Below are 25,733 nucleotides of genomic sequence, written 5' to 3' on the forward strand. Positions count from 1 at the left end.
GAGAATTCCAGACGTTCCCCATCCTTCCCAACACTTGGTTTCGTCAGTCTTTTTTTATTGTAGACATTAAGTGAGTTATGTAGTATTATCTCATTGTGGCTTTACTTTGCATTTCCCCAAAGACTAATGAAGTTGAACACTTTTTCATTTGTTTATTAGCTACTTGGATATATTCTTTTGTGAAGCAGCTGTTTGTATCTTTTGTCCATTAAAAAAAATGTGTTTTTCTTCTTGATTCATAGTCCTTTATTCTGGATAAAAATTCTTTGATGATACATGCATTGTGAATATATTCTCCCATTCCATGGCTTGGTTTTTTCCTCTCTTAGTGGTGTCTTTTAGTGAACAGAAGATGTTCTCAATGTTTATGTAGAACAATTTAACAATCTTTTCTTTTATGAATAGTGCTTTTTGTGTTCTATTTAAGACATGTTTTCCTGCCCCAAGTTTATGAAGATATTTTCCTATATTACCTTCCCGCATCTTTATTGTTTGACTTTTGCATTTAGATCGATAGTCGACCTGCAAATGATTTTGTTAGGTAGGATTCAAGTTGCATTTTCCCCCCATCTGGATAGCCAACTGACCCAGCACCGTTTATTACAAAGTGTCCATACATGCTTGGCTCTGTTTCTGGATGCTCTCTGTTCTGTTCCATTGGTCTACTTCTCTATCATTGCCCCAGTAGCATACTTAGCACGTCTTAATTACTAGCTTTATAACAAATCTTAATATCCAAAAGGGTAAATCTTCCCACCTTGTCCATTTTTTCCAGGCTATTTTTGGCCCTTCAAATTTCCACATAAATTTGAGAATCAGCTTGTGGAGTTTTACCAGAAAAGAAAAATAGTTGTTGAAATTTTTATTGCAACTACATTGAATCCATATATCTATCTGGGGAGAAATTATATCTTTACAATATCGAGTCTTCTAATCTATAAATATAATATATCCTTTATTTATTTAGAACTTCTTTAACTTCTCTCAAAAATGTATATGATTTTCTATGGAGAGATACTGCATATCTTTTCCTAGTGTATTAGTCAGGGTTCGGTCGGAGAAACAGAACCAGTAGGAGATATATGGATTTGTCACAGACAATGGCTTATGCAATTTTGGGGTAAGCAGTCTTAAATCCCACTTTTAGCCATTTTTGTTCTTGAATTAAGGCACCCCAAGGAGTATGGCTTTATTTAAGCAAGTGCTATAAGTACTGCATTTAAATGTTAAAGGTCTATTCTCAATAAAGCAGCCAGTTTTCCCGTTAAATGTAACTCAAGTCATGTCATGCCACAGTTCCAAACCCTACAATGGCTCCTCATAACACTTGGAGTAAATGTCAAAGTCATTACATTGACCTATAAGACCCCTACATGATCTGGCCCTGGTCACTGCTATGACTTCATCTTCTCCTACTCTCTGCCTCATCTACTCTGCTCTGGCCAGACTGGCCTCTTTGCTTTTCCTTGAATACTAGGTATATTCCTACCTCAGGGCCTTTGCACATTCTGCTCCCTCTGTTTGGAATGGTCTTTACCTCATGACTTGTTTCTTATGCTTGTCAAGTATATACTTAAATGTTACCTTCTCAGTGAGGTCTTCCCTGGCCAAACTCTAAAATAGCAGCTACCACCCTGATATTCCCCATTCACTTTCCTTGTTTTACTTTTCTTTTCTGCACTTATCACTAACATTCCATATACTTGACAATTTATTTATTTACTGCCTACTTACCCCTCTAGGAAAGCAAGGTCCATAAGGGAAGACATTTTTTTGCCTATTTTGTTCTTTGACATAATTTCAACACCTAAAACAGTATTTGATACATTACTGACGAATTCAATAAATATTTGTTAAAAGGCACATTTGTAAGAACCTAATTATGAGAAGGCCTTCTGAAAGTACAGAACTCTGTGGCCAACAATGGTATGACAAGACTGAAAGGATAGTTTAGAATGAAGGGCCACAACCAGGAGGACTGGGAAACTGAGGCTCTGGATGTCTCCGTGGGCTCCTGGAGGGAGCAACAACCGGAGGAAGAGAGGAGAACAATGGAAAGCAATTGCTTATGTACGGCACAATTTTATGTAGAACTCATACTGCATTAAAGTTAAAGAGTGAAAATGTCCATCTTCTAAGAACTTACCTTTATCATCTTAGTCTATATTCTAGGCCATTTGATTTGTTTATTCAGGAAACATAGAGTATAGTCTGGGCACAATGGAGATACAAAGATGAATAAGATGTGGTCGTAGGGGTCAGCCCCGTGGCTTAGCGGTTAAGTGCATGGGCTCTGCTACTGGCGGCCCGGGTTCGGATCCCAGGCGCGCACGTACACACCACTTGTCCCGCCATGCTGAGGTGGCGTCCCACATACAGCAACTAGAAGGATGTGCAACTATGACGTACAACTATCTACTGGAGTTTTGGGGAAAAAAGCAGGAGGATTGGCAATAGATGTTAGCTCAGAGCTGGTCTTGCTCAGCAAAAAAGAGGAGGATTGGCATGGATGTTAGCTCAGGGCTGATCTTCCTCACATACAAAAAAAAATAATAAACATGTGGTTCTAAACTCAAGGAGCTCATTATCTGGTAAGGGAGACAGAGCCCTCCTCCTCCCAATCCAGTAAGCTGTGATGGGCAATGATGTGCTATCTGTAACAGTGGGTACAAAAAGGAAGGTGTGTCCACTTCATCTAGGGGTGATATTGATTTAGTCCTGACTGCAGGATGGACAAACAGCAGAGGACTGTGTAGAAACTACTCTTAAGCGTTAACCCTGATCCTGCCTCATTAACTTGCACTGACTCACCCACATTCCATCCCACAGCCAGTACCCAAGAAAGACCTCTTCTCTGTTCACAATCCTAGATCTTTTCACCTCATTTCTGCTTTACACCTCTTTTCCGGCCTCATTCTTGTGTGCCAATGACTTTTGACCTCATGATACACCACCTATTTTTGGCTCTATGCTCAATCTTTTGGCAATGATGACTGATACAATTTTCTCCAGCTATGAACCTCAGCTTTCTTTTTGGATAAGGCCTTGCAGGATCTGCTCCTGGCCACTCTGCCTCATTCAGTTCTTGGCCCTGCACCACTATCCCCAAATTGAGCTAGGTGGGAGGTATTTATTCTAGGCCTGACTAGCGTCCCTTCTTCCTTCTTGGCCAATAATCAATCATCAAACCAAAGATTATAGAGAAGATCCCAGAAATCCTTGTAGGGCACAACATGAGTGCAAACTTTCTCATAGCCAAAACGATCAGTACTGCTTTTCTTTCTTCCCATCACCTTTCATTCTGCTCTAATTACTCAAATCACAAAGAGGACAGACCCGAAACAATCAATATCAAAGGAGCACAGCTCCTATCTCTGCAGCAGGGCATCCTTTTTTGAAATGCTATTTTTAAAAACAGAATGTACTTTTTGGACTTGCTCATGTTTTCCACCCAGGTGATGCCTTTGAAGCTTCCAAGAACCCTTAAATCACATTTTACACAGTATCCTGAGCACAGTAGGTGTTCAGCTCAGTAAATACTGTTACTATTGATAGATGAATTTCACTCAGGTTTTTAGGAATGGAAATACAAGGCTATTAGGAATGGAAAGAATAAAGAAAAGATGAGGATGAGTTTAATCCTTCTCAAAAGGGTAGAGATCTTAAGGCCTTTTATAATGAAAACAATGTGAAACCTGGGGAGTCAGAGAGATTCTCAGAGGGGTACAACAATAACGTGGTTGAGAACCATGACTTATACAGTATGTTGGATTTTCTGAAGGCAGAGAGAACAAATAGAACAGGGTACATAAAGTATGTAACTCAATGCTGCTGGATGCTGCCAGAGGGCCTGCCTGAGGACCCTATCCAAGAAGGAAGATGTGGCAGAGTGAGGAGGCCACAGGGATGGACACATTTCAGCCATTCACCAGCATCTGGGTCTCCAGCTGCCACTCCAGCCCAGGGTGCAGGCAGAGGTGGCAGGTGCGTCCATGCACAGTTCCCAGGGTTGGGAAAGGCAATTTGCCATGTGCCCTAAGCAGCTCTGTACATTCTTGCTGGGTATGCCAAGAGGCAAGGCCCTGATTGCTCTTTACCCAGACCATTTCTTAGGGTTGTGTCTGCAGTGAGCAACCTTGAGGGATAAGGTAACATCTCCCCCCAAAGAACAGGCTTGTTACGACTCACTGTAAAAGGGGTGAATTCCCCAGGCTCAGGTTCCTCTCCTTTAATGGCAGGCCACTGTGTGTGCAAGCATCCATTATGGGCCCTGCATCATCTTCATAGGACTTGGGGGCATGGGAACCAGCACAAACCCAACATGAAGCTCTGACCACTGCTTTTGCCATGAGTAGTGAAGTACTCTGCCTCTGACCCAAGCATCTCATGTCTTTTGCTAGCATCCATAAAACAGTAACAGGTTAACTTGTTAACTTACAAGTAGTATAAAAGCTCATACCCTACACAATTCTTATTACTCAAACTTCTGGATTTCCCAGACAGTAAAATCCCAGATACTGGGAATTATTGTGAGAATGCCACTTTCAATTTTGAGAAATAACAATATGTAAATAACAACTACCATCTACAATCCTCACAGGTAATAGCGCGTAAGCTCTCAGAATAAAAGATAGTCGTTTAATTGAACAAGTTTAGCTTCATGCAGAACTTCTGATATTGCCCTTATTTTATGCATTTCAGAGGAGGCACCAGGAGAGCTACCCTTTGGGTCTGAAATATCCACTTTGCTCCACTTTATTATGGTCCTTTATTAAACTGCATGAGGAATCCAGAAAAAAAGAATGCATTCTCCTATATCCGTCATTAATATCTAGCAAAGTTATCAGATGGGTTTTAGGTCACCAGCAGGGCTCTTTGGAAAAGGATACCAGATATGGTGTATTTTTTTCCCCCATGAGAACCTTCTCACAAAAATAAAAATGTTTGTAGACTACATTTTAAAATAGCTTTATTGAGTATAACCGACATACAATAAACTATACATAAAGTCATGATTTGATAAGTTTTGATAAATGTATATAATGGTGAAACACCACAACCAAGGTAATGAACATACCTATTACCCCCAAAAGTTTCCACATGTCTCTTTCTAATCCCTCCTTCCTGCCCCTCTGTGCCACCCCCCACCCACCTGCATGCAACCCCTGATCTGATTTCTGTCATTACAGATTAGTTAACAATAGATTAGTTTAATTTTCTAGAATTTTGTATAATTGGAATTATATAGTATGTAATATTTTTTGTCTGGCTTCTTTCACTTAGCATAATTATTCTGAGGTTCATCCATGTTGTTCCAAGTATCAATAATTCATTCTTTTTAATGATGAGTAGTATTCTATTAAATGGATATACCATAATTTGTTTCTCCATTCACCTGTTGATGGATATTGGTGCTATTTCCTGTTTTGGGCTATTAAAATAAGGCTGTTATGGATATTGGTGTACAAGTCTTTGTACAGACATATAGTTTCATTTCTCTTAGGTAAAAATCTAAGAGCAGAATGGTTCGATGATATGGTAGGTATACGTTGAATTTTTAAAGAAACTATCAGACTATTTTCCAAAGTGGTTGTACCATATTGCATTCCTACCAGCAGTTTATGCGAAGACTTGATTTAGTCAGTTTTTTTAAAAAACCCTTTTGATACTTGTGCAGTGATATTTAATTGTGGTCTTAATTTGCATTTCTCTAATGACTAATGGTGTTGAACCTCTTTTCATATGCTTATTTGCCATCCATATATCTTTTTTGGTGAAGTGTTTGTTCAAATCTTTCACTTATTTTTTTTCTTTGGAACGTTTGTTTTCTTATTATTGAGTCCTTAGTGTTCTTTATATATTCTGGATGTAAGTTCTTTATCAGATACAGGATTCGCAAATATTTTCTTCCATTCTGTGGCTTTCTTTCCATTTTCTTAAGATTCTCTTTCAAAGAGAAGATGTTTTTAATTTTAAGTCCAATTTATCAATGTTTTCTTTTATGATTTGTGTTTTTCATATTGTATCTAAGAAATCTTGGCTTATTCCAAGGTCACAAAAATTTTCTCTTATGTTTTCTTTGAGAAATTTTGCAGTTTTAGGTTTTATAGTTAGGTCTATGATCCATTTTGAGTTAACGTCTGAATATGGCACAAAATATAGATCAAAGTTCATTTTTGTGTGTGAACATCCAGCACCATTTGTTGAAAAGACTGACTATCCCTTCTCCACTGGATTGCTTTTGCACCTTTGTTGAAAAGCAGTTTCCCATATACATGTAAGTTTTTTTCTGGATTCTATTCTGTTCTGTTGATGTATATGTCTATCTGTACCCCATATCAAACTGTCTTTATTGCTATAGATTTGTAATAAGTCTTGAAATCAGGTGGTCCTAGTCCTCCAACTTTATTCTTTTTTAAAGTTATTTTGGCTATTCTAGGTCCTTCACGTTTCCCTCTGAGTTTTAGAAGCAGATTGTCTATTTATACAAAAAAATGCCAACCGGGATTGTGACTGTGATTGGGTTTAGTCTATAGATCAATTAGGGGAGAATTAACAACATTGAGTCTTCCAACCCATGAACACAATATCTCTCCATTTATTTAGGATTTGTTTAACTTTTCTCAGCAATGTTTTGTAGTTTTCAGTGTACAAGTATTTCACATTGCTTGTTAGATTTATCGCTAAATATTTCATATTTTATGATGCTATTGTAAATAGTATTGCTTTTAATTTCACTTTTCAATTGTCTGTTTTTAGTAAATAAAAATACAGTTGAGTTTTGCATATTGATCTTATATCCTGCAACCTTGCTAAACTAATTTATTAGTTCTAGTAGTTTTTTAAAAAAATAGATTCCATTGAATTTTCTACATAGATGATCAGGTCACCTGAGGGTAAAGCCATTTTAGTTCTTCCTTTCTAAACTCGGTGCCTTCTATTTCTTTTTCTTACTGCACTGGCTACAATCTCCAATGTCGAATAAAAGCGGTAAGAGCAGACACCCTGTCTTCTTTGTGATCTTCATGGGAACGCAATCAGTCTTTTACCATTAAAAATGGTGGTAGCTATGGGTTTTTCATAGATGTACTTAGTTGGTTTAAGGAAGTTCTCTTTTATTACTAGTGTGTTGAGACTTTCTCAAGAATGGAAATTGCATCTTGTCAAGTGCTCTGTTTATTAAGATGATCATATGGGGTTTTTTTTTAGTTGGTAAATATGGTAAATTATAGTGATTGATCTTTGGGTATTAAACCAACCGTGCATCCCTGGGATAAACATCACTTTGTCATGATGCATCACCCTTTTGATACTTGGTTGGACTCAATCTGTGAAAATTTTGTTTAGAATTTTGGATCTATGTTCATGGGGGATATTAGCTTATAGTTAGGTTTTGATATCAGGGTAATGCTGTCCTCACAGAATGAGGTGGGAAATGCTCCGTTATTTCCAGTGTTATAGAAGAGTTTGTGTAAAACTGGTAATATTTCTACAACAATACAGGCACAGATTAGCCAGGTGCCTCTGGCTCAGGGTTTCTCACGAGAATGCAGTCAAGGGGTCAGCCATGGCTACAATCCTCCAAGGCTTGACTGGGGTAAAATCTGCTTCCAACCTCATTCATATTGCTATTAGCAGGCCTCAGATGTATTTTCAAGCTTACTGACGTGGCTGTTAATAAGTCTCAGGTCCTTGCTGGCTGTGGACTGGAAACATCAGTTCCTTGCCATGTGGGCTTCTCCACAGGCAACAGCTCACAATATGGCAGGTGGCTTCCCTCAAAGTGAGTGAGAGTGAGCATGTGAAATAGTGAGAGACATCCAAGATGGAAGCCATAGTCTTTTTGTAACCTTATCTCCAAAGTGACATCTTATTAACAAGCAAGTTAGTAAGTCCAGCCCATACTCAAGGAGAGGGGATTTCAAAAAAGTGTGACTATCACTTTTTTGTGAGGTAAGAATCATTGGAGAACATTTTAGAGCCTGCCTACCATAATTGTTCTTAACATTACCTTATTATCCTCCTAATATCTGTAGACTCACAAGTGATGTCACCTCACCCTCTCTCCCTTCCTTATTTGGGTAACTATATCTTCTCTCTTTTTTTCCTAATCACTTGAGCTAGACGTTAGTCAATTTTATCGAGCATCACAAAGGGCTTTGGTTTCACTGTTTTTTTCTGTTTTCTATTTTACCAGTTTCCACTCTGATTATTATTCCCGTTCTTTTGCTTACTTTGGGATTCATTTGCTCTTTTCTTCTGTTTCATAAAGTGGATCTTTCTTCTCTTCTAATATGGAGTTTAGTGCTGTAATTTCCCCCTCAGCACTGTTTTAATGGCATCCAACAAATTGTGATATGTTGTATTTTCATTTTCATTCAGTTGAAAATACTTTCTAGTTTCTCTTTTGATATCCTCCTTGACCATGAGTTATTTTAAGGTGTGCTATTTAGTTTCCAAATTTCTCAGGATTTCCCAGAGATCTTTCTGTTATGGATTTCAAATTTAATTCCATTGTGGTCAGAGAACATACTCTGTATGACTTGAATCCTTTTGAATTCAATGAGACTTTTTCTATGGCCCAAAATATGATCTATCTTGGTAAGTGTTCCATGTGTACTTGAAAAGAATGTGTATTCTGCTGGTGTCGGGTGTAGGATTATATAGATGTCAATTAGGTCACATTGGTTGATAGTGTTATTCAAGTCTTCTATAGCTTTACTAATTTTCTCTTGTAGACTACATTTTAAAATTTTATTAAAAATGCAATATCTGCAACTGAAATTGAACATTACTATATTATTGTTATTTTATTAAAATATTTTTCTTCCTCTGGCACACACATGCATGCACACACACACATGCAATCACAAACTTAGAGACCACAAAATTGGAATGAAATGAAGCATCTCATTGTGCTGCTGCACCTTTGAACAAATTTTATTATTTAATAAAGCACTTTTGAAGCTCGATTATTTTATCTTTCCATATCTGACCTTGTAAGCTGCTTAATTGCACAAGCTGTTTTTATTCACAGTGCCTCTTAATATTTTATTCTTTATGCCAAGTCATGCTCCCACTGCAAGCAAGACAGGCAGCAAAATCTTTAATAGAATGAAAGAAATATAGGTGCTTCTACATAACACTTACAAGTGTTCCTATTTTAACAGGATATATAAATGCTTTAAAAACCGTGCCTTCTACAAAACTGCGTATAAAAATAATGGGTTATGGGAAAAATAGTATGGGGTCATAACACTTGAAACATATTTAACTTTATAACCAGAATACCAATATTTATTTATTTTTGTGAGGAAGATCAGCCCTGAGCTAACATCCATGCTAATCCTCCTCTTTTTGCTGAGGAAGACGGCTCTGAGCTAACATCTATTGCCAATCCTCCTCCTTTTTTTTTCCCCCAAAGCCCCAGTAGCCCCACAGTTGTATGTCATAGTTGCACATCCTTCTAGTCGCTGTATGTGGGATACGGTCTCAGCATGGCCGGACAAGCAGCGCGTCGGTGCGCGCCCGGGATCCGAACCCAGGCCCCCAGTAGCCGAGTGCGTGCACTTAACCGCTAAGCCACAGGGCCAGCCCCAGAATACCAATAAAAATAATAATTATTCCAATTAAAATACGAGCACTCAACAAATGTCTACTACCCTTTGTACCCAGGATCACAGTTGATTTTTGCAGCCTTAAATCTGCAAGATGTAAGTCCTTGAGGACAATGTTATCCAATAGATAACAGTCATCAAAATTAAAAATATGCTCTGGATCGGTGCTTTCTTCAACAATCAATCATTTTTAAACACAAGGGAAATGTCTTCTCTGCTTCTTCATCTATTTCTATAGCTTCATCAGATAGCTTCGTGTTGTGGGTAAGACACCAGTTCTTGAAACCATTAAACCAGCTGCTACCTGCACCGCTGTAGCATTCTTAGCTTAAGGCTTTTTTCTTTTACTGTTAGAAAGCTTGCCCCCGAATGCTTTAAACCATTGATTCGCTGGGGAAAAAACTTAGATATAAACCAATTATATTATTTTCTTATTTGCCAATCAGGTATTAATTTGCATTATAGAAATGGGCTGCAGCTGAAAAGACTCTTCTCCATAGTTCTCTATCCTTGAAATGCGTGATTTTCCTAGTCATTTTCTTGGCAATAGCCACCATTAGGATTTAAATATTCTTCCTCGCAGGATCACTGAAAACATATTTACTGAGCATCTATTAGGTTCTAGAGTCTATTGTAAATGCTGGAAACAGTGGTGAGAACAACAAACTAGGTCCCTGTATTCAGAGATTTTACATTCTGGTGGGGGACATGGACAATAAACAGGTAAATCAATAAATATGGTAATATCAGAGAGTTATACTGGCTATGAAGAAAATAAAACAGGGTGATGATATATGGGATGAGACATGGGGGCTGGGTGGCCATTCAGTAAAGAGGCTACTTTAGATAGGATAATCAAGGAAGGCTTCTCTGAAGAGGTGACATTTGAGCCAAGACCTATAAGATGAGAAGGAACCAGTCACGGTTCTGGAGATCCATAAAGATCTGGAGAAGACTGTCAGGCATTGGGAACAGTAAGGGGACAGTAAGTCGAAGGCCTTGAGATAGGAGTAGACAGTATATTTGAGGAACAGAATGAAAAGTGGCTGGTACAGCTTCAGGGCTATACTCAGAATGGAGTGCCACATGTCACTGCCACACTGACGTTGACCTAGAAGACCAAGTCACTGCTGCTTAACAATTTCATGTCCTCCATGCCTCAATGGCCAATGGCACCCCAAAATGCCTGCTAAACAAATCCAACTGACTGACCTTCTGACTACCAAACCCAGGCAATGGAGCACAACACACTTGATCACAACAAAGTGTAAGGCTGGAGTGGGGCCGGACGAGTTCCGCCTCTCTGGGTGAGTTGCTGAAATCTGATGCGGGCTCCATCCAGAAGCCAGCTGCGGGTCAGGGAGAGAGGGCTGGAGCACAGCTTCTCAAGAGGCAGCCTGGGACAGCTGGGGCAGGGTATGAGTGTACAAAGTGTTGGAGTGGGAAAGAAGGGCTGGGCCCTGAGGGAAGGCTTGAATAGCAGTGAAGGCAGGATTCTGCAAGTCGCTTCAGAAAAAAGTCTTCAATTTTTTTCTTTTGCCAGCCCTGATAGCCCAGGATACTTACCCTGATGAACTAGTGACTTTCCAACCAGCCAGAATTGTCTAGCAGAACAGCCAGCTAGTAGGGTTCACTATTTTTGCAGAAACCTTAGCCCACCTAGATTGGTTCCAATTGTGCCGTCCATAAACTTTAATGTTGCTTTGGAATATTTCTCTACATGCTCTCTATTTTTAATACAAATACATCATCTTTTCCAATGGATCATACTCTCCTTTATGAGGAGAGACTCTTCATTCTCTTTGGGTATCCCTGTTAGCACCATACTGGGCTAGATCTTTCTCCTTCTCAAGAGGAAATTGTACTGCAAGGCCAGGACTATTTCAGGGGGGAACTTCTCACGTAGCTTAATGCCGCAGTAGGAGAAAAGATTTGCTGAAACCACCTAGTGGCTCATGGTGCCAAAGCGATACTAGCGCTCTGGGTTTCATGATTCAGACTATAGGAGATGAGAAACTAGGCATGGGGCTGCTTACCTGTTCTTCCTGCAGCGAATTGTGAAGCCAAGCAAGAAGACTATCAGAAGAAGTCCACAGCTGAGAAAAGTCCAAACAATACCCAGGAGGACAGGAGATAATGAAGAAATGGTCCTCCTGCTGTGGTGGGAAGAGGTCTGAGAATAGAATAAAGAGAGGCTGCTAGGAATGGAGGCTCTTCTATAGATCAACCATGAACTGCCCATCATCACCAAAGCTGGGAAATACGTATCCTGCACGAGCATTTCCTCCCCCTCCTCTTTCTCCTCCTCCTCCCCCTCCTCCTCTGCCTCCTGCTCCTCCTCTTTCTCCTTCTCCTCCTTCTTCCCACCACCACCATCACCACCACCACCACCACTAACATGTATATCTGAGCAGTCCTGACACCCCTTGGCTGCTCACTTACAATTGTTGTCCTGCAGAGATCATGAAGGGGTGTCCGATCCAGCTCCTGGCCAGAAAAACTGTCACACAATTCAGAGCAGTTTATTTCAGGCTCCATGTCATCACATGCCCCTCTTGGTGTGTGCTGATTCACAGTCTTGGTTACCCAGCACATCTTTGACGAAAACATAAGAGTAATTCAAATCTTTTCTTCAGAGGTGCCATTTTGGAGCCGGCTCCTGCCTCAGAATCTGGGATGAACGACCCGTTCAGGTGGAAGTGAAGGCTTATTTCACCAGGCTCCTTCATCAGACACCTTCCAGGCTCTCCTTGTGCCCTGCTGCCAGTGCACACCACGTGAGTCAAGAGTGGGCCTCTTAGTAACCATTAGGTTACACAAAGTGATGATTCTGGCTTGCCACCAGATGGCAGTCACTGCTCCAAGTACTCTCACACAGGTCCCAAAGGAAAGGAAAGCAATTAAACCTGTTAACAAAGAAATTATAAATATATTTTAGAAATTATAAATATATATTTTATATATATAAACACAAACACACATATACATATATATGTAAACGGTTTATTTATTACAGAGGTTTAAAAATATTTCATACATTTTAAATATACATAGTTATATTTTTTATTATATATACTTTATTATATATAACAAATGTTTAAAATATAATATATATTTAAGTAAATATATTTTTAACAAATAATACTTTAAAAACAAAGAAAAAGCAGATCTAACAATTTATAGATATAAAGCTCTATAGCCTCTCTTCAGATCCTTTCTATGGCCCAGCACTGGAAAAACTTTAGTTTATTCGTGTGAGGTGTATCTTCCTTTTTTCCCTCCTGGGAAATCCCCTGCCCTTCCAAGATCTTTTCACACAACTCATGGCTTAAGCTCTGTCTGATCCTGGGTGGGGTGGGCTCGCTCGGTTGCCCCATGCCGTCTGTGTGCAATGTCTGTCAGTCACTCCAGCTCCTGTTCTCTCAGGGAGTGGAGGGACACTCTCTGTCCCGTCAGCTGGGTCACAGAAGGATACGCAAGCCCTTTGCCAAGAGTTTGGTTCATCTTTAAACCATTAGACTACTAGACAGGTAATAGGGAGAGAAACGGAGCTGTAGGAATCCCCACAGAGTGAGTAAGTGGCTAGAGGATGGTGTTATTTCTCTCAGAAGATGCTTGCAATACGAATACTGTGATCTAAAGAGATGCTCTACCTTGCAGAACAAAAGTAGAAATGCAGAAAGGCTCAAATTAGCTCTGGCAGAAAAGGTAGACACGTCCCTAATTCTTTAAAGCAATTTATCCCTTAATGGAGAAAACAGATTTGAAATTTTACCAATGGGAATTTTACAAAGGATGCCACTGCTGCTTTGTGTTCTTGAAGCAGCTTAGCACAGTCTTCTTTTATCATGGAGGAAAATTGGAAGAGAAAAAATATCAATTATTATTATTTCAATAGCCACTGAACATAGGACTTGCATTTAAGCCAGAACAATGGTGACTGGTGTAGAATGCTGTCTCTGGATTCTGTGTGCTTAGGCATGAACAATATAGCACCAGGTGCTGCCCGTTTATTGGCTTCTCATATGTTCCTGAATTATTTACCAGGTTCATTACAATGAAATCCCAAGAGAACTGAAAGCCGCTATCTCCTATCAAGACATTTAAATTCTTGTGCAGTCTGGTCAGATTACTGAATGCAAAACTAAGAAGTAAATATAAACATTTGACTATTTGCATCCTAATTTAGTTGAAATTTTAATTGCTGAAAAGACTATTTTTTCTTTTTCTTTTAAATTAGACATCCTCTATTGTGCCATCTGGAATAGTGCGATATTGTGAGCCACACAGAGGACTGTACTATGTGATAGATTGGAAGACATATTTTTCCTATATTGCCCTTTTAATCATACCGACAAATAGGTACACTTATATTTGAGTCATTACTAAGCCCAAGTTTACATATCCTTACATCATTTAGAAGTACACCTGAGTGCGTGTGTGCTTACATAAAACCTCATTTAGTTCTCACTACAACAGTGTCACATGAGGTAAACGACATCAATCCCCATTTTCAAATAAGGAAACCGAAGAGCAGAGACGAGGAGAAACTTGCTCCAAATCTGCAGAGGCAGGACTTGAATCCAGGAGTTTACATTCCTAGGTCAATGTCCTCCCAATATACACCCTACAGGGGCAGACTCTCTGGACTGACCTCTCCCAAGAAGACACTAAGTGGCTTGTTGGATTTCTTCATGTTTAGTTCCCAGAGCTGCACTGCTGTGTGTTCCCTGGCATGTGGCACAGCACAGTGATTCTATACCAGTTGTTCTCAACTGGGGCAATTTTGCATCTCCAGAGGAGACATTTGTGGTTGTTAAAACTGAGAAGAGGGTGCTAGTGACATCTAGTAGGTAGAGGTCAGGGATGCTGCTAAACATCCTACAATTCACAGGATGGTACAAACAATTTTGCCGGAAAGAATTATCCGGCTCCAAATGTCAATAGTGCTAAGGTTGAGAAAGCCTGGTCAACACTGTGGATCCTAGAAGGGCTAACAATCTTCAGCCCGAGAATCATCTTTGAGAGCTTCTGTGAACACCATGTCCATCTGAACATAAATTCCTAGAGGATAAATTCCTGAGTGCATTCCAAAAGTCCCCTCGGACAGACTGAACTCACTGGCATGGAATTTCATGCCCTCCTTAGTCCATCCAGTGTAGAAACTTTATATACCATGATACTGGCTCCCCCATGGGGCAGGAATTCAACTCCAATGTTTGCACACATTCAAAGATTCACACATGAGGAGCTGGTGAAACAGTGATTGGCTTAGTCATTGAGAGGAGAGAACTGAATGATTTCAAAAAGTGTTGAGTGATCAGGAAAGTGGGTGAGGAGTAGTGTGTCACAGAGAGGGTAACAGGGAGGTGTCTGACCACAAGACAGATACAGAATCCAAGGCACAAAAAGAAAGGTCTGCCAGGCTCCTCCAAGAGCAAATCCTGCCCACCCAACCCCTTCCCCCACCTCTCAACCCCTTCCCCCACCTCTCAACGTACACACCAAGTCTCTAGAGGTAAACTGTCTAGGCCACATACAGTAGCAGACCGAAGACCACGCATGGAAGGGCTTACAATTTATTTGACAGAGATTACAGAATCCTGCCCAGTGATTCAGATCACAAAAACAGATACTGCATCAGCTACACTGTCCCCAAGTGCAAGAGGGTCTTATACAGGTTCACAACACTCAACAGCCCCATATCTTTCCACAAAATCTCCCCTATTCTTCTACATATTATTTCTTGCCATTGAAAAACTAGTCATAAAACTACTGTCTTAAAAAGTTGTTTTGCAGTTGGTAGAACTTCTGCTTCTGTTCATGAAGAATTAACTGCTATAGGAATTGTCTTCTCATTGTAAACAACTTGAAAACAAGACAAAACATATGAAACAACTCTTTTCAGACATTGGATAACATATCATAGGACGGTGGGAAAAAAATGAGGTGAATTCTAGAATTGATTGACATATATAAAATGGAATATAAATAAATATTCTTTAAATGACTATAATTGACCCCAAGTTACTGCCCAGAGGCAGTTTCTAGGCCATAGCACAGGGAGGGAAACCCAAACAGAGTCTAGAAGTGTTGCTGAAGTAAGAATAAATCGGAGTTTGGCGATGTTGAGGTAGGTAGAATTTGGTGGCAGAGTAAGGAAGAAGAGGGAGATACAGAGAGTGAGAGTGCTTTGGAACTCTGCGTGGATCCCCTCAGTCTTTTTCGGAGCATTCACCTGGGCATGAGTAAGAGGAAGCTGCTTGAAGTAGAAGAAATAACCACTAGTAGGCAGTAGCTGAGCAATTCTTGGAGCTCATACAGGGCTGGGAATACTTTGTGTTCCCACTAGCCAGAATGGAGAGGCCACATAATATACAGGACATTGGATAGAATCCTCAGAAAGGTCATATCTGAGTAGCGGAACTAGATTAACCCTAGACTAGAAGCTACTCTAGATCTTCCCTAATAATGCTTAGAAAAAAACCTCAAAAGGATCAAACTGATCCAGGAAAAACACAATTGCATTCCAGAACACCATACAATGCTCTTTAAAAGAATACAACAGAATCCAGCACTTAACAACATAAAATTCAAAATATCCATCACCCAATAAAAAATTACCAGGCATGCAAAGAAGCAAAAAATGTGACTTATAACCATACATTTTAAAAAAATTTGTTTTAAAATAAAAACAAATAGAGAAATAACAGAAATGACATAACTAGCACACAAGGACCTTAAAACAACTATTATAAATATGCTCAAGGATATAAAATAGAATACAAATAAAATGAGGAGAGAAATAAAAGACATAAACAAGACCCAAATGGAACTTCTAGAGATAAAAACATAATTCTGAAACTAAAAATACACTAGATTAAACACTGTAAAAATAAAATATTGGTTAACTTAAAGACAATGCAATAGAAATTATCCAAAATGAAGCATAGAGAGAAAAATGATTGATAAAAATGGACATAGCCTCAGTGACTTACAGAACAATAGCAAGTGGTCTAACAATGTAAGTGGAATTCTGGGGGAAAAAAGGAGATAAATAGAAAAAATATTTGAAAAAAATAATGACCAAAAATTTTTCATTTTGATGACAAATATAAACCTACAGATCCAAGAAGTTCAACCAACTCCAAGCAGAATAAACATTAAAATACTCACACACACACCAACGTGCATCATAATGAAATTGCTGAAAACCAGCGACAAAGATAAAATCTTAGGTGCAGCTAGATGATGTACAGAGGAACAAGAGTAAGACCTACAACAGATTTCTCATTTCAAATTATGTAAGCCAGAAGAGAAAGGAATGACATCTTTAAAGAGCTGGAAGAAAAAAAAGTCAACCCAGAATACAATAGCCAGTGAAAACATCTTTCAGAAATTAAGGTAAAAAAAAGACATTTTTAGACAAAGAAATCTGAGAGACATGCACTACAAGGAATGTTAGAGGAAGTTCTTCAGGCAGAAGAAAAATGATACCAGATGCAAATTTGGATCTATACAAAGGAATGAAGGGTGCCGAAAAATGATAAATATGTGGGTAAATGCAAAAAAATGTATTTATTATTTTTTAGAGCTATGCTCATAAGCATGTACCCATTGGAAAAATACACATATACTGTATTTTCCTTTACACCCATATCATCTATACTCTTTCATTTTTCAAACACCACTGCCTTGGTTCATATGCTCATTGCCAGTTGAGTTGGTGCCTGCATTACTAACAAAGCTGAACCATAAAAGGCTTCCAGGGCAATGAAGTGATGAGATGAATATGTAAGGAGATGATATATACACATTAATGCAAAATTCCGTGGCTACTCATTCCCTTTCCCCCCAAAACTCTGTTACTGCTAATATGCATTAATGAATATTTATTATTCATTAATTTTTTTTGAGCACCAACAATGTGACAGGCACTGTTCTAGGCACCTAAAATACGCTGGTGAGCAAACTAAAGATCCTTACCTTTACAGAATTTGCATTACGATGGGGGAAATCAAACAATAATCGGTGGACATAACGTAAATAAATTAAATAGTATTTTGAAGGTGTTAAGCACAATAGAGGAAAAGGTAGATCACGGCAAGAGCATTTGGGAATGTCAGAGGAGGAGTGAAGCAATTTTAAATGAGGTTGCCAGGTTTGGCATAAACCTAAAAAATGAAAGGCTGATTCTATAGTGAAAATTATGACAGCTGTCCACATTAATCTCTCTTATTGCGGGGAATGTGTAGTATTGACGATAAAAGAATAACTCTATTCAGTCATGTGACAATGACCAGCTAAGCAAACTAAATTTTGGGAAGACTGCTTCTTCCTTTTTCTTCAGCAATTTCTCACAATACAGGTAACCTTCTTAGAGTATTTAGAGCTCTCTGTTCAGACCCAGCTCCACTGCCTATAGAACTTTCCCATGCACATCCTCACCTGAACTTTCCTTCTTTAATCTAATTTCATTAGATTTTCATATTTCAGTGATTCCTGAGAGTTTTCCTTTGTTGCCCTGATGTGCAGTTGTATTTAAAATTGTTTTTTTAATTCACAGATATTTTAAAAACTCAGAGAAGTACAAGGAAACACCTAGAATTAAGCATTCAGCAACACCTTGATACATTTATTCCAGATTACCCCTCCCACCCACCAGCATCCCCTCTCCTGAGAAAAATCACTCTACTGCTTTTGTATAAGTAATAATTGGTTTCTAAAAATGAGGAATATCTCAATTTTTAAAAAAGGATGAAGAAATATCTACACTGCCATGATTTCTAGGATATATTGTTTAAAAAAGCAAGATGCAATAAAACATATATAGTATGCTACCTTTTGTGTAAGAAAGCAGATGAAATACATATAGATCACTGGCTTATTTTCAAAAAGAACCAATAAAAGGATAAAAGCATTATCTATAAAAGGAGGAAAAGAACAAGGGGGAGGGGACAGGGAGGCAATATAGACCTCTCAATGCTTATAGTTTTGACTGAAATCATGTAAATATTTTACATAATTTAAAAACAAAATTAAATCAAAAAGAATAAAATCACTCTCTAAAAATTAAAAACAAATTAAAATAAATTAACCTAACTATATCAAGTTGATGGTATAACCACATAGAGAAGAATTATTTTAAGTAACAATAATTTGGTTATATAACCTAAGGACAAGAAATATCCACAAGAAATCTTAAACTGCATTAAGTGAGTATTGTTCCTGTTTTATATACGTGGATACACAAACATATACATATATATGTATCTATTAGATAAAGCAAATAGGCAATTATGTTCACGTCATTGGGAACTAAGATTTTCAAAGTAAGAGAAGATATACATATAAAATAAAGTTAAGTAAAAACCTTTTAATCTTTAATTTAAATGGGAAATATCAGTATGGACTCAGGATTTATTTCTCTCTTTTTAAAACATTCATATTTCCTACTCTGTTAACTAATGCTTGGAAGTAATTACAACCCAGTAACAATAAACACTCCAAGTGCCCAGATGGAGGTCTCTAAAACCACTTTTCACTAAAAGGAATCAGGTTTCTTTAGTGAAATGGTCAATTTAAGTTATGGAGCAGGAAATATACAAGACGAACCTGGGACATCTTGTTATACTAGAAAATAAAAAAGTAGCACAGACTACAGAATCATGTCAAAAGGATGCATGAGTCAATGGGCTCCCACTGGCCAATGACAGGATAATTTGAGCATCAAAAAGGATAATAACGGCAATGCACTGAAACACAAATGGCACATAGTAGGCACTCAATAAATGCTTATTATGAATGGATTTAGCATTATAGGTGTTAACAAGATATTGTTGAGGATGTGGTCTACAACACTGACTTAGTGGCTCCTCCATGAGGACACACGGTATAAATTTCAATTCCTCTCAAATACTAGGAAAAGTTAACCTTTTCCTGGAACATTTTTACGTCGTGAATAGTATTATGTTTCTCTCTTTTTTGGCTACGGGGAAGCTCAGCATCAAATGTGTGGCTCACTTACAGTAACTGTGCAGTATTAAGTATCTCTGGATCATTTTATTATCCTATTACTATTTTCCTTTTGTCCTGATTTCCTTACCTCTTTATTTTTCATACAACTATATGCTTTATATTAAAAGCGGGAGAAGAGACAATTGGAGTAGTAGGGGTATTTCTACCCAGTGTGAACAAATAGATACATTATTTGAAGTACCTCAGCCTCAGGTTACCCACCAAGAGAGACAAGACAGAACCACAGGCAAATTCATCAACAATGCATCTAATCAAACCACCACCACCAACAGCATTGTACTAGATGTTCACTAAGGTTCCTTCTGCCACCAATATTGTCTGAAGTATCAGCTCTCCATTAACTATGTTAATGTAGGCAACACATACATGGATAATTATAAACACCAGGGAATGTAAAATGCATTTTTAATTGCCTTTGAATGCATTGTGTTATGTTCTGGTAGCAGATTTACAAACATCCTGAATATGGGTCACTTATACTAATAGGAAAATTCACTTCTATTCTCTGAGCATACAGTGCTCTTTGTGGGGGCAGCAGGCAGGTGCAAGCAGGGCAGCAGGGATTCAACCTCTCCTAGAGACCATCTGCCACACAGATGCTCAACACAGAAGATGGCTCACAGCACCTTCTAAGAGAGCACAAGCATAAGATTAGGGTGGGAAAGTGTTGCATATATAGGAACAGATAGTTCAGTCAGAGAAAGTAAGTGAGGTCACAGAATGGTGGAGCTGGAAGCAATCTCAGATATCAAAAAATCCAATCTCTTCATTTTATGGGTAAGAAAACTGCCCCACGGAGGGTGGGAGGCTCAGGATCACATAGTGAGTCTAGGAACCGAATCTAAGTCTCCCAAGTTCAGTGCTCTTGCTATACAACTTTAAAGGACCATTAAAGGAAGTCATGGCTGGCCTTTCATGCATTTGGGACAGCTGGGGCAAAGGCCTGGACTTGGGGAAGGGGGAAGGGAAGATGGAGACTGTGTATGTGTGTATAGGGGGTTGCTGGGTGGGAAAGGTAACTGGAAGGAAGGCAAGTTTGATTCAAATATACAGAATGTGTGCAGGAGCAGTGGAGGCAATTGGGACAGGCAGGGTTGTAGGGGTAACAGCTCTAGGGCTATAGTTAGAATTTGTGGAGGAGGTCCCAGAGAGAAAAGGAACACAGTGGAAAGGGAAAGAATATTCTCTTGGGAATGTATAAGTTTTGGAACTTGCATATTTTCTCTCTAACAGTGTAAAGTGGACTGAATTAATCTGCTTTTCAGAACTTCAGATTTGCCTTATAAAAGAGAGAGAAATAATAAAAGTTCCCTTTAAAGCCTTTGAAGTGTCTCCAATTAAGTTTTCCACATACTTCCAATGGTTTCTGAATAATCATCCCAAGGACCCTGGAGCACGGCTCGTGCAGGGAATCTTGATTCACTGGAGGGAAGAGCAGGGGGAGGAGAAATGGCTGCTCCAAACACGTTCCTCCTAGAAGATTTTAGAGGCAGAATGGAATCATTGGGTGTCCCTTGGCAGAGGTGGGAGGTGGGTGGGTTGCAGGGAAGGAGAGTGGACTTGATTCACTCCCTTAGGCTAGTGTGGAACTCAGAGAAAACAAAGCTTTGGGATCCTTGGGCTTTGTATGAATTCTTGAACTATACCACCATTACTTCCTAATCCTTGTATTCCAAAGCCTCCCCTCTCCTGCGCTTCCCAGTACACAGTCAGTGATCTTTCCACAATCTGGAGAACATTTTTGCTCAACATTACAGAAGGCTATGCTCAACCTTTTAGTCTCATATTATTTGTAACTTTTCTTCTACTAAACCTGACTTCTCCCTTTGCTGAACTTCTCCCTTCAGCTTAAAGCTGAAGCTTTAAATTCTTCTGGCTGCTTGGCAAAATTACAGTGAATCAGACTGGCTATTGGATTTGGTCCCCCACACGATCTAGGTAATAGTGTTGTAAACAATAAGTTTACTATAAACAGTAGATCAACTGAACACAGGGCACATCCCAGGTCCCCTGGGCCAATTCAGACCTTCATCCTAGTACGTGGAGTTTGGCTTCACTTCACATATCCTAGGACCATCGAGTGTAATGAGTGGCACTGCAATGGACAAAGCTGAGGCTGAATTTAAGTTTCAGCTCCCTCACCTTCTATTGGTGGTGCCCTAGGTTAGTCACTTAAGTTCTCCAAATAGCTGCCTCCTCAACGGAATGAGGATAATACTCTCTACACCTCATAGGTTTTGTTGGTGATTAAATCACGTGTTGTATAGGATGTATGCAAATGTAACCGATACATACTAGATTTTCATTAAATATCAGCTTCTTTCGTTTCCGTGATATAGAAAGGTCAGCTATATAGAAGATTTGGGGCACATAACTGACGTTATCCATCTTGTTTCTCTAAATTTCCTAACAGAATCCCAAGTTCTGAATCATTAATGTATCTTCTAACATGAAGAGCAATGATCTTTATACTGTATTTAAAATCAGATTGTAAGAATAATGAATTACAAATAGAAGAAAGGAAATAATAAGAATCAGAGCAGAAATAAATGAAATAGAGACTAAAAAGACAATAGAAAAGATCAATGAAAGTAAGAGCTGGCTCTTTGAAAAGATAAACAAAACTGACAAACGTTTAGCTAGACTCACCAAGAAAAAAAGAGGACTCAAATACAGTCATGTGTCTCTTAATGACGGGGATACAATCTGAGAAATGCATTATTAGGTGATTTCATCATTGTAGGAACATCATAGAGTGTACTTACACAAACCAACACGGTACAGCCTACTACGAACCTAGACTATATGGTACTAATCTCACAGGACCTCTATCGTATATGCAGTCCATCATTGACCAAAACATCATTATGTGGCACACAACTGTAAATAAAATCAGAAATGAAAGAGGAGACGTTACAAAAATACAAAGGATCATAAGAGACTACTTTGAACAATTATATACCAACAAATTTGACAATCTAGAAGAAATGGATAAATTCCTACAAACATACAACCCACCAAGACTGAATCGTGAAGATATAGAAAATCTGAACAGACAAATTACTAGTAAGGAGATTGAATCAGTAATCAAAAACCTCCCAACAAACAAAAGTCCAGGACCAGACAGTTTCACTGGTGAATTACAACAAATATTCAAAGAATTATTACTAATCCTTCTCAAACTCTTCCAAAAGTCAGAAGAGGAGAGAAAGCTTCCAAACACATTCTATGAGGCCAGCATTACCCTGACACCCAAACCAGACAAGCATGCCACAAGAAAATTACAGACCAATATCCTTGATGAACATATATGTAAAAATCCTTGAAAAAATATTAGCAAACTGAATTCAACAATACATTAAAAGGATCATATACCATGATCAAGTGGGATTTACTCTAGAGATGCAAGGAGGGTTCAATATCCACAAATCAATCAATGTGATATACCACATTAATAAAATGAAGGATAAAAATCATATATTAATCTCAATAGATGCAGAAAAGGCATTTGACAAAATTCAACATCCATTTATGATAAAAACTCTCAATAAAGTGGGTATACAGGGAATCACCTCGACATATTAAAGGCCATGTATGACAAGCCCACAGCTGACATCATACTCGATGGTGAAAAACTGAAAGCTTTTCCTCCAAGATCAGGAACCAGACAAGGATGCTCACTCTCCCCACTTTTATTCAACATAGTATTGGAAGTCCTAGTTGGAGAAATTAGGCAAGAAAAATAAATAAAGGGCATCCAAATTGGAAAGGAAGAAGTAAAATTGTCACTATTTGCAGATGACACGATATTATATACAGAAAACCCTAAAGACTACCAAAAAACCGTTAGAACTAATAAACAAATTCAGTAAAGTTGCAGGATACAAAATCAATATACAAAAATCGGTTCCATTTCTATACATTAATAATGAACTATCAGAAAGAGAAATTAAAAAAACAATCCCATTTACAATTACATCGAAAAGAAAATATCTAGGAATAAATTTCACCAAAGAGGTGAAAGACCTATACACTGAAAACTACAAGATATTAACAAAAGAAATTGAAGAAGACAAAAATAAATGGAAAGATATTCCATGCTCATGGACTGGAAGAATTAATACCATTAAAATGTCGATACTACCCAAAGCAGTATATACATTCAATACAATCCCTATCAAAATTCCAGAGGCATTTTTCACAAAAATAGAACAAATAATTCTAAAATTTGTATGGAACCACAAAAGATCGTGAATATCCAAAGCAATCTTGAGAAAGATCAAAGATGGAGGCATTACACTCCCTGATTTCAAATGATATTACAAAGCTATAGTAATCAAAAAAGTATGGTACTGGTATAAAAACAGACACACAGATCAATGGAACAGAATAGAGAGCCCAGAAATGAACCCATGCATATAAGGTCAATTAATTTATGACAAAAGAGCCAAGAATATACAATGGGGGAAAGGACAGTCTCTTCAATAAATGGTGTTGGGAAAACTGGACAGCCACACGCAAAAGAATGAAACTGGACCACTGCCATACAACATACACAAAAATTAACTCAAAACAGTTAAAGACTTGAGTGTAAGACCCAAAACCACAAAAATCCTAGAAGAAAACATAGGTGGTAAGCTCCTAGACATCAGTCTTGGCGATGATTTTTTAGATCTGACACTAAAAGCAAAAATAAACAAGTGGGACCACATCAAACAAAAGAACTTCTGCACGGTAAAAGAAACCATTAACAAAATGAAAAGGCAACCTACTGAATGGGAGAAAATATTTGTAAATCATATATCTGACTAGGGTTAATATCAAAAATATACAAAGAACTCATGAAACTCAAAATCAAAACTCATAGCAAAAAAACCCAATCTGATTAAAAAATAAGCAAAAGATATGAATAGATATTTTTCCAAAGAAGACATACAGATGGCCAATAGATACATGAAAATATGCTCAACATCACTAATTATCAGGGAAATGCAAATCAAAACCACAATGAGATATCACCTCACATCTGTTAGAAAGCCTATTATCAAAAAGACAAGAAATAACAAGTGTTGGCGAGGATGTGGAGAAAAGGGAACCCTTGTGCACTATTGTTGGGAATGTACATTGGTGCAGCCACTATGGGAAACAGTATGGAGGTTCCTCAAAAAATTAAAAATAGAACTACCATATGATCCAGCAATTCTACTTCTGGGTATTTATCAAAAGAAAACAAAAAACACTAACTCTAAAACATATCCGCAGCCCCATTTTCACTGCAGCATTATTCACAATAGCCAAGATATGGAAACAACCTAAGTGTCTACCAATGGATGAATGGTTAAAGATGATGTGGTATATATATACAACTGAATACTATTCAGCCATAAAAAAGAACGAAATCTTGCCATTTGCTACAACATGAATGGACCTTGAGGGAATTAATGCTAAGTGAAATAAGTCAGACAGAGAAAGAAAAATATTGTATGATCTCACTGATACATGGAATCTAAAAATAAAATCAAAAACCATAAACCAAGCTTATAGATACAGAGAACAGATTGGTGGTTGCCAGAGGTGGGGGATTGGGGGTGGGCAAAATGGGTAAAGAGGATCAAAAGGTACAAACTTCCAGCTGTAAAATAAGTCATGGGGATGTAATGTATAGCATGGTGACTATAGTTAATACTGTATAGAATATTTGAAAGTTGCTAAGAGACTAGATCTTAAAATTCTCATCACAAGAAAAAAATAATTTTGTAACTCTGTATGGTGACAGATGTTAACTACACATATTGTGGTGATCATTTTGCAATATATACAGATATTGAATCATTATGCTGTACTCATGAAACTAATATAATGTTATATGTCAATTATACATCAATAAAAAGAGGATAATGAATTCTAGATCCCTGGCAGTAGAGGCCATGTTCATTAATTCAATAAATATTGATTGATAACTACCTTGTGCTGGTCACTGTGCTAAGAGGTAAGGATGCAGCAGGGACAAGCCAACATGGTCTTGCTCTAGCACCTAGCACAGTGCTTGTACATAGCAGTTGATCAGTACATATTTGT

General features: G+C 38.2%; 1 protein-coding gene across 1 annotated transcript in view; it reads right to left on the minus strand.

Annotated features, from left to right (window-relative positions):
• Nucleotides 1–25,733, minus strand: part of GPR156 (G protein-coupled receptor 156) — an 88,340-nt gene that overhangs the window by 46,818 nt on the left and 15,789 nt on the right. The window contains exons 2-3 of the mRNA XM_087439663.1: nucleotides 12,060–12,523; nucleotides 11,654–11,790 (exon numbers count right to left, since the gene is read on the minus strand). Coding sequence (XP_087295789.1) covers nucleotides 11,654–11,790; nucleotides 12,060–12,227 — 305 coding nt within the window. The 5' untranslated portion in view covers nucleotides 12,228–12,523. The remainder of the gene's footprint in view (nucleotides 1–11,653; nucleotides 11,791–12,059; nucleotides 12,524–25,733) is intronic.

Source organism: Ceratotherium simum, chromosome 15 (genome assembly GCF_057802395.1).
Source record: "Ceratotherium simum simum isolate JZ-2026a chromosome 15, ASM5780239v1, whole genome shotgun sequence".
Classification (NCBI taxonomy): Eukaryota; Metazoa; Chordata; class Mammalia; order Perissodactyla; family Rhinocerotidae; genus Ceratotherium; species Ceratotherium simum.